General features: G+C 43.8%; 1 protein-coding gene and 1 long non-coding RNA gene across 2 annotated transcripts in view; one reads left to right on the forward strand and one right to left on the reverse strand.

The window, feature by feature from the left end:
- Positions 1-776: 776 nt before the first annotated feature.
- Positions 777-2,274, reverse strand: LOC102494845 (uncharacterized). Its single transcript, XR_333923.1, has 3 exons — positions 2,180-2,274; positions 1,497-1,603; positions 777-902 (listed from the first exon to the last, which is right to left on the reverse strand). It is a non-coding gene; the product is annotated as an uncharacterized LOC102494845 (long non-coding RNA).
- Positions 2,275-4,504: 2,230 nt separating this feature from the next.
- Positions 4,505-10,653, forward strand: part of CTNNBL1 (catenin beta like 1) — a 207,577-nt gene continuing 201,428 nt past the window's right edge. Inside the window, exon 1 of the mRNA XM_006144120.3 lies at positions 4,505-4,649. Within this exon, the coding sequence (XP_006144182.1) occupies positions 4,620-4,649 (30 nt within the window). The 5' untranslated portion in view covers positions 4,505-4,619. The remainder of the gene's footprint in view (positions 4,650-10,653) is intronic.

Below are 10,653 nucleotides of genomic sequence, written 5' to 3' on the forward strand. Positions count from 1 at the left end.
AATGGAAGGAAAGAACTAGAACAAAAAGAGGAGGGAAAAAACCCAGAAATCATGTGGTAGATAATGAAATTGGGTTAAAAATAGAAAACTGCTTGGGGGTTAGTGCATGGCCAACACAATCAGAGGTGGACTGGCCTGGATGCTTTCTGTCCTGGCTAGCACTGAGGTCTGGAATGGGGGTCACTGGCTGCAGTGGGGGGGTTCTGCTCAAAGCCCTGATGCTGTACCCAGAGGGCCAAAACAGTCATAGGTAGGTCTCTTGAGGTTATATTTAAAAACTCTTTGCCTACACCCATGTTGTGAAGTGTTTCTCCTAGGTTTTCTTCTAGTAGTTTCATAGTTTCAGCCACCAAGGGAATGGCCATGCTGCAATCCCTTCTCTTCAGTTCTTCTCTTGGGATTTCGGGTACACACATTCAGGCATCTGGTGTGATTTTCAAGCCATCAGGTCCAGGACTTGAACCATGTAGTTGGTCATGTGGGATCCAGTTGCCTTAACCACCACACCACTGGCTGGCCCACACGTTATATTTCTTTAAAAGATCAGCAGTTGATCTCCTGAATGGTGCCCTTCCCCAGCTGCCTATTAGATATCACTTGGAAATCATCATTATAATTACTTTTTTTTTTTTTGATGTCTTGGTGCACAGCACATAGCTCTTCTGAACCTCCACTTCCTTATCTTTGAAATTAAAATAGTAGCATTGCTAGGATTTAGGATGAAGATTTGAAGGTATCTGATAGTAATAGGGCCAGGAATGAATCCATCATTGGCAGAATGATTAGTTCATTTAATAAATTGACAGCTATTCAGTGAGTTTCAATTAAGTGCCAAGTACTGTCAGGTTATGTGTTATCATGGTGAACAATACAGCAATCTCTGGTTTTCTGGAGCTTAGAATCTGGAAGGGAAAGCAGACCTCAAATGAGTAAAAAGCAAATAAACACAGAAACACAAATCATAACAGCTCTGATAATGGTCGGGAATGCTGAGAGAGAATCTTAAAGGGAGCAGAGGGACTGTCTTAGATCTCATAGTGAGGGAAGGTTCTTTTGATGTGTGACATTAAGCTGAAACCTGAAGGGTGGGTGTCCAAAGCTTCACCCTTGGGGAGGCTCCCAACAAATTATTAATGGACACCCTTATCAAGATACAATTAAAATATCTTAATACGGCATTAAAAATCCTCCAAGAGTAGGGTTGTCAGATAAAATACAGGATTCCCAGTTAAAAGTGAATTGCAGATAAGCAACGAAAGGTTTTTAGTATGTTATTAAATATTACATGGAACCTATTTATACTAAGAAATTTATTATTTATATGAAATTCAGATTTAATGCAGTATTCAGTATTTTAACTTGTTAAATCTGTTAACCCTAACCATGATCTTTCCAAGTCACCCTCTCCTACCTAATTCCCATCATTTCCTCTATCTACGCCTTGTCAACAAGAATTGGTCCCACTTCCGCATCTCTGTTAATTCTGTTCCTTTCACCTGGGTCACCATTCTCCGATCATGTCATCTTGACGAACTCATTTCATCTTTTAATCCCACTCAAATGGCACCTCTGGGAAGCCTTCTCTGGCAGAGTACATTATTTCCTTTTAAAAAACAAAGTTCATTAATTTGTTTCTTGGAGAGAGGTGGAGAGAGAGACCCACAATGGGTCTTCCTGCCATTATCCACTGCCCCCCTCCCACTTCAGCCAGTACACACGCATGTGCTCAGGGATATATACCAGGAAGCCAACCTATACGTTCCCATGTGGATACAGAGGTGCAGAGTATTTTGTTACCACTGTGCCATCTTTGACCCTCGTTATCTCCATTCTAGGATGTTTACCAAATCTTGTTCTTACCGGATTTTGTCTTTTGATTTTATGTTTTAAGGACTAGTCTCTAAAAATACATAAGAGAAATTTGAATGCCTGAAAAGGAAAGGGTATATGGAGTCATCTCATCTCTCCCACCCTCTGCCCATCCCTCTCCTGTTAAAAACCTTGCAGTATTTAAATCAAACATTGATTGAGCACTTTCTACACCAGGACCTGTGCTAAGTTCTTTGCCTTTAGCATCTCATATAAACTTTTCCTTATGAGATCGAAGCTCCACTTTGTGATGAGGAAATCAGGTAGGTTAGATTGAAGTTAGTTTCCACAACTCTAAAATGAAACTCACAATAATATTTTCTCTCAGTAGTTTTCTCTCCAACTAGGATGTAGGTTCCAGGAAGGCAGGAACTTTGTTTTATAAATGGATGAGTCACTTTACAGATGATGAAACTGCAGTTTCGAGGGAGAGAAGGTAATTTGTTCCAGGACACACATGTGGTGGAACTTCGACTAGAACCAGAATCAAAGCATGCTGGTAGATATTTAGCAGTGGGTTCTTTGAAATGAATAAGCAACAACAACAACAACAACAAGATCAAACATAACACTAACAATCCCAATTTGTACTGTTTGCTGATTTACATGGTATACATATTTCCACCTGACTGAATTCAAGCTATCAAACAAATGTCAGTGAGTTTGCAAATTTCCTAAAAATTTAATCGTTGGCTTTTACAAGCCTGCCCATACAAGCAGGCTCCAGCACACCATGAACTAGAAAACAGGTCTGTTTGTGTCCAAAAGGTACTCTCTCACCATTACTCTATCCTGCCTCCCTGAACAAGAGAGTCTGTACTCACGTATAAGTAGGAGGGAGAAAGAAACTCACATAAACTTGGTTCAAAGCAGATTGCATAAATAGTCCTTAAAAAATATAAGCCCAATTAAGAAAAAAAATTCTCCTGCTTAAAGCCTTTTGACAATTTCCCAGTACTGTTAGCATAAAATCTAGTCTTTTTTTTTTTTTTTTTGAGAGATTTTCACTGTAGGGCACGTGCGCTTGCCAGACAGACAGAGAGAGACATAGAGACAGAAAGCGAGAAATCACCCCCCAGGGGGGATGGTCACGCCGCAATCCCTTCTCCTCCATTCTCCTCCCGGGATCTTGGGCACGCACGCACACGCGCCCGGCGTGAGTTTTAAGCCACCGGGTCCGGGACACGAACCGCGGTCGACTACGTGGGAATCCAGCGACATAGCCATTACACTAACTGCTGGTTCCCAAAATCTAGTCTTTTTATTGTGGCTCACAAGGCCCACTGCAAAACCTCTCCCTCTACCAGTCACCATAGTAGGCTTTTTGGATACAGTGGTGAACATAACATACACAATCCATGCTCTCATGGAGCTTACAGTCTAGTAAATGAGGCTGTCAGCAAACAAGTACTCAACTATTAAGTACAAAATTAAAGGCTGAGATATAAATGCAGTGGAGGAGGTGCTAGAAAAGAAAACCATAGGTTAGGGGTTGGTAACTTGGACTGATGAAAAGTTGAGAAAGCCACTCTAAAGAAGTGACAATTGGGGCCAGGAAGTGGTGAGGTGGTTAGGGCGCTGGATCCCATATAGATGACTGTGTGGTTTGAATCCAAGATCCAGTGACTTGAAAACACGCGGGGTACATGTGTGTGCCTAAAATCCCAAGAGGAGAATGGAAGAGAAGGAATTGTGGCATGACCATCCCCCTTGGGGGCGGGAGTGGGATGATTTCTCACTTTTCCTCTCTCTCTGTCTCTCTCCAATGAGAAATATAATGAGAACCATGAATGAGAGTTGTATATGTAATTTCAAATTTTCCACTGGGGCCAGTCCATGGCTTGGTGGTTAAGGGAGCTGGACTCCCACGTGGACAATGGTGTGGTTTGAGTCCCAGACCTGGTAGCTTGAAAAACATATCAGGCACATGTGCATGTGTGCCCAAAATCCTAAAAGGGGGAGCAAGGAAGAAGGGATTGTGGTGTGACTACACCCCAGTAGAGGGTGCTTTCTCCTTTTCCTCTCTCTGACTTTCCACCTTGCCCGGCCGGCAGATTAAAAAAAGTTTTTTTCTACTAATTGCATTTTAAAAGTAAAAATAAATGGGTGAAAAGAAATTTAATTAATAATAATTAATTTTAATCAGTAATATAAAATAAATATTGTATTTTATTTGACCCAATATTGCCAAAATATCATTTCAACACATACTCGGTATGCCTTACAAATTCTATATATTACTTACACGTATGGCACATCTCAGGACTAGCCTTATTTCAAGTGCTTGGTAGCTACATGTGAACTAGTGATATAGTACGGGACAGAGCAGAGCTGAGCCTCAGTTTCCTTCTCTGTGAAAGGAGGGTGAAAGGCCCGGGTCGCTTGAGACCCTGTTGACAGCACACGCACCCAGCACTCCGTCCTGCACTCAGCGGGCGCTTAAGAAACCTTGGTGCCTCTCCTTCTTTTCTCTTGCCTCGCCGCCCTCCTCCAAGTCTCCGCCCCTTTCCCCGCCCCCTTCAGGCTCCGGGCGGAAGTCGTACTGTCACAAATGCAGCGCGCTTTACGGTGCCGCTGCTTTTTACCGCAGTGTGTCCCGCTCGCTCGTCGCGCGCACTTTTATCCCATTGGCTCTGCGGCCGCACTTACGACGCTTCACGGCAGGGGGGCTGGAGCCGCTGCCCGGGGGCCCGCGATTCGGGCGTGAGTGGTGGGAACTCGTGCACCCGGTGTAGGGTGGGCCAGGAACCATGGACGTGGGCGAACTTCTGAGCTACCAGGTATGAGCGGCGAGGAGAGTTGGGGGCTGCCCCTTCACCCAGGAAGGGATCGCAGCGCCAGGGTTCCTTCATCTCACCTGGTTCTCACCTCTTCTCGGAGCCCTCTCACTTCTTTTGCCACCTGGGGTTCCAACCTCTCATTCCGCTTCTTCCAGGCCCTCTTGGGACTTTCAGTTTATTCCTTCTGTAGGCCTGAGCCCCTTCACCTCCTCTGGCCCTTCTCTGAGGCCTGGGTCCCTGCAACTCCAGACTGCCCTATCTTCACAACCATCCCTTCCCAGCCCTCTTCTCCCCTGAGTGTGTGGTGGTGCTGGTGGAGGAGTGTGGTCTTGGATTTGAACACCAGCTTCTCCACGCATTGGATGTGTGGCTTTTGGGCAAGGCATTTCCCTCTACTTGCGTCTAAGTTTTTGAATCAGTGAAGTGGAGTGAGTAATAACTAGTGGAGTTGTTTCAGGACTGTATTAACTGATGGATGTGAGAGCTGGTTTTAAAGTGCAGAAATGCTATCCCGAAGTTAATTGCGGTTGTTGAGAGGTGTTTGGAATTCTAGCTATGGATGGATCCCCAGGGATATTCTTGTCCCTCTTAGTCAGGGTAGTTGTGGGGAAACAGTGGCCCGCAAGGCAGAACACACTCAACAGGAAAGCAGAGCTGGGATTAGAACTCAGGTGTCCTGGCTTCCAATCCGAAGACTTTCCCCTCTTGACTCCCTAAAGAGGCTGTTTATAGGAAGCAGCAGAGCTATGCTGTCCAGTAGCCTCGTTACATCCACTGGCTGTTGAACACATGAAATGTGACTGTCCAAGTTGAGAACTATGCTGTAAATGGCAAGTCATAATGGATATTGAAAACTGAGGAAATAAAATCTTAAATATTGATTACATGATCATATTGATCAGATCTACATTGGTTATTGCTCATATTGATTAAATGATCCTAGTTTGGATAATGAGTGAAATAAAATATATTTAAACTACCTGTTTCTCTTGACATTATAATGTAAATACTAGGAAATTTAAAATTGCTTATATAGTTGGCCCTATATATATATGTATATATATATGTATATATATATATATATATATACATATATATATACATATATATATAGGGCCAACTATATAAGCAAGGGGATGGCCATATCACAATCCCTTCTTCATTCTTCTCTTGGGATTTTGGGCATGCACACATATGTGCCCAGCGTGAGTTTTAAGCTGCGAGTTGGGGACTTGAACTGTGGTCTACTACGTGGGAGTCCAGCAATGTAATCATTATGCCATATGCTGGTCCCTAGGCCTTATATTTCTGTTGGGCAACTCTGTTCATGAACAGGTGATTAAGAGCCATGAGTCTGGAGCCCTAGGTTGCTTGGAATCTCTGCTTTGTTACTGACTGCTATAACCTTGAATAAAATAACCTTTTTTTTTTTTTTGAGGGGTTTTTGCTATAGGGCGTGTGTGCTCGCCAGACAGAGACAGAGAGACGGAAAGCAGAAATCACCCCCCGAGGGGGTGGCCATGCTGCTATCTCTTCTCCTCCATTCTCCTCTCGGGATCTTGGGCACGCACGCACACGTGCCTGGCGTGAGTTTAAGCCACCGGGTCTGGGACTCGAACCGTGGTCGACTATGTGGGAGTCCAGCAACATAGCCATTACACTAACTGCTGGTCCCAAATTGTCTTTGTTTCCTCATCTATCATTGAGGGCAATGATATTACCTTCATTGCAGGGCTGTTGTGAAGTTTTAGAGAAATGTGAAGTGATTAGGCCCATGGTTGTCAGAGTAAATGTTCAGTAGTATTAACAATTATTTTTTTGTGACACTCTCAGTCATTGTACCAAAACTGACTTTGGAGACTCTAGACATTATGGGAAAAACTAAACAACAGGGAGAAATACAACAAGGAGATTTTTTAAAAGTTTAATCGATAGTGAAAGAAGAAAGGAAATGAAAGGGCTGTTGAGTGTGTGTGTATGTTGGAGTTGTGGAATTGACTCATTAGAATATTAAAGCTAGAAGAGGTCTAGTCATTTGTTTACTATATATATATATATATATATTGAGCATCTACTGTTTGCAGGGTACTGTGTCCATTGGTTATACACCACTGAAAAACAGATAAGGTTCTTGGTAGAGCTTATAGTCTAGTGGGGAAGACACAAGATGACAAACGAACAAACAGATTCCAATTGTAGTAGGTGCTATGAAGGAAATATATAAAGGAGAATGTTACAAAACTATGCTGTTTAGTATGGTGATTACTAGGTGCATATGACTTTTAAAAAAATTATTTAATTCCATTTGTTGTTATTATTTTTTTAATTCGAATAGAAAAAGAAAGGGAAAGCGAGAAACCAAGCTGCCAGGTCTGGGACTCAAACCATGGTCGGCCATGTGGGAATCTAGTGCCTTTAACCACCATACCACCTGCCAGCCCCACATATGACTTTTGAACACTTGAAATGTGACTAGTTTGAATTGAGATCTGCTCTATGTCTAAAATACATACTGGATAGCAAAGATTTAGTATGGAAAAAAGATGTAAATATTTTAATTTTTATATTGATTACATGTTGAAATGATAATACTTAGGATATGTAGGTTTAAAGAAAATATATTGTTAAAAGTGATGTCACCTTTTTTTTTTTCTTGAGAGGCTTTTGCTATAGTGCGCATGGGCTTGCCAGAAGAGAAAGAGACAGACAGCGAGAAATCACCCCTCAGGGGGATGGCCACGCTGCAGTCCCTTCTCCTCCAATCTCCTCTCAGGATCTTGGGCACGCCCACACACACGCCCAGTGTAAGTTTAAGCCACCGGGTCTGGGACTTGAGCTGCGGTCAACTACATGGGAGTCCAGTGACATAGCCATTCCACCAACTGCTGGTTCCAGTAATGTCACCTTTTAAAAACTACATTTTTTTTTTTTTTTGGAGAGGTTTTTGCTATAGGGCACGTGCGCTCACCAGAAACACAGAGAGAGACAGAGAGACAGAAAGCAAGAAATCACTCCCCGGGGAGATGACCATGCCGCAATCCTTTCTCCTCCATTCTCCTCCCAGAATCTTGGGCACGCACGCACATGCGCCCGGCGTGAGTTTAAGCCACCAGGTCCGGGACTTGAACCGTGGTTGAGTACATGGGAGTCCAGTGACATAGCCATTACGCCAACTGCTGGTCCCCAAAAATAACTATTTTATTTTATTATTATTATTTTAAAATTTTTTCTGCCATAAGACACATTGCTCACCAGAGAGAGAGAGAGAGAGAGAGGGAAAAATGAAAGCAAGCTGCCAGGTCCAGGACTCAAGCCACGGTCAGCCATGTGGAAATCTAGCACCCTAGCCATCACGCTAGCTGCTGGCTCCAATAACATGACCTTTTAAAAAACTTTAATGTGCTACCAGAAAGTTTAATGTTACATGTGTGGTTCATTTTTATTTTTCATGATTTTTTTTAAGTTTAATTTTATTTCTCCCATGAGTGAGAGAATCAGAGAGAGAGAGAGAGCGACATCACCGCCAACAAGGCAAGCACGTGCCCACTGTACTCAGGGAGCTCTCTGCACTTAGACAGGGAACCTTCTCATGTGGGATTGCCTCTCAGCATCAGTGTTGCTACTGTGCCCCACCTAGCCCTTCATATTTTAATTGGACAGGGCTGAGGAAGAAAATAACCCTGGATAACCCTGGGGTATTGGGGCTAGGACCTATTACTTTAGATAATGTGGTTTGGGAAGGACTCCAAGGAGTGGACATTAAAGGTCTGAAGACTGGAGAGGAGTCGATTGTGTGAAGGGGGCAGAATGGGAGGGCAGAGGGAATAGCAAGTATGTATAGTGCATAGGCTCTGGGTGGAAGCTGGAGCCCCCCGTTATAGGACCAGGAAGAGAATCAATCTGCTGGAACTTGGTGAGTGAGCAGCGCTGGGTGCTAGGTGATAAAGTTGGAGATACAGCCGCTGACAGACTGTGGTCTTCCTTGTGGGTCATGATAAGGAGTTTGAATTTTATTTTGATGTTATAGATAACTTTATTTCACTTGTTTATAAATGAAAAGTGAAGTCCAGTCTAATAAGAGGACTTACCTTGGGTCAAACCAGAATCCCAGTCTCCTTATTTCCAGTTCTCTTCATTGCCCACATGCATTATTCATGTAATTTCCTCTCAGTAAGCTGTGTGTCCACTCCTGATTCTAGAAGGTGGTACAGTCTGGGATGTAGTCCATAATCAATCACATGCACCCATTCCCCGTGGAAAGTCATGATCAATTGAGTTATAGATGCAAAACACGCTGAAAGCAGTGACATTTTATAGGCACGAAAGATGCATTATCTGCATCATCTCTCTATTCTTCATAGCACGCCTATGAGGAAGGTTCTGTGTTTAATTCCCGTGGTATAGACGAGGAAACTGAAGTACAAAAAAGTGCCTGCCTTGAGGCACCTAGTCAGATAGCGGCAAGGCTAGGATACTTGAGCACTTATTATTTGGTACCTGGAGCTGCTAAACCACTGTGCTGTCCTGCCTGCCTGCCTGCCTGCCTGCCTGTGTGCCGGTTGCCAGATGCTGAGCATACGTGCTTTCAGATAAGTTATTTCATGTAATCCTTAATGTGCACCTCGAGGTAGGTGGCGTGCCTGCTGTATGGGAAAAGAATCTCTGGCTGAAGAGGTCAGTTTCCCTGCCCAAAGTCAGAAAGCCAGTAAGGAGCAGAATCAGAACTGAAACCAACTGAACACTCAAATGCAGTTGTGTTTTTTTCGACATCACCGCCAACAAGGCAAGCACGTGCCCACTGTACTCAGGGAGCTCTCTGCACTTAGACAGGGAACCTTCTCATGTGGGATTGCCTCTCAGCATCAGTGTTGCTACTGTGCCCCACCTAGCCCTTCATATTTTAATTGGACAGGGCTGAGGAAGAAAATAACCCTGGATAACCCTGGGGTATTGGGGCTAGGACCTATTACTTTAGATAATGTGGTTTGGGAAGGACTCCAAGGAGTGGACATTAAAGGTCTGAAGACTGGAGAGGAGTCGATTGTGTGAAGGGGGCAGAATGGGAGGGCAGAGGGAATAGCAAGTATGTATAGTGCATAGGCTCTGGGTGGAAGCTGGAGCCCCCCGTTATAGGACCAGGAAGAGAATCAATCTGCTGGAACTTGGTGAGTGAGCAGCGCTGGGTGCTAGGTGATAAAGTTGGAGATACAGCCGCTGACAGACTGTGGTCTTCCTTGTGGGTCATGATAAGGAGTTTGAATTTTATTTTGATGTTATAGATAACTTTATTTCACTTGTTTATAAATGAAAAGTGAAGTCCAGTCTAATAAGAGGACTTACCTTGGGTCAAACCAGAATCCCAGTCTCCTTATTTCCAGTTCTCTTCATTGCCCACATGCATTATTCATGTAATTTCCTCTCAGTAAGCTGTGTGTCCACTCCTGATTCTAGAAGGTGGTACAGTCTGGGATGTAGTCCATAATCAATCACATGCACCCATTCCCCGTGGAAAGTCATGATCAATTGAGTTATAGATGCAAAACACGCTGAAAGCAGTGACATTTTATAGGCACGAAAGATGCATTATCTGCATCATCTCTCTATTCTTCATAGCACGCCTATGAGGAAGGTTCTGTGTTTAATTCCCGTGGTATAGACGAGGAAACTGAAGTACAAAAAAGTGCCTGCCTTGAGGCACCTAGTCAGATAGCGGCAAGGCTAGGATACTTGAGCACTTATTATTTGGTACCTGGAGCTGCTAAACCACTGTGCTGTCCTGCCTGCCTGCCTGCCTGCCTGCCTGTGTGCCGGTTGCCAGATGCTGAGCATACGTGCTTTCAGATAAGTTATTTCATGTAATCCTTAATGTGCACCTCGAGGTAGGTGGCGTGCCTGCTGTATGGGAAAAGAATCTCTGGCTGAAGAGGTCAGTTTCCCTGCCCAAAGTCAGAAAGCCAGTAAGGAGCAGAATCAGAACTGAAACCAACTGAACACTCAAATGCAG

This window comes from Tupaia chinensis, unplaced genomic scaffold, assembly GCF_000334495.1.
Source record: "Tupaia chinensis unplaced genomic scaffold, TupChi_1.0 Scaffold000115_1, whole genome shotgun sequence".
Classification (NCBI taxonomy): domain Eukaryota; kingdom Metazoa; phylum Chordata; class Mammalia; order Scandentia; family Tupaiidae; genus Tupaia; species Tupaia belangeri.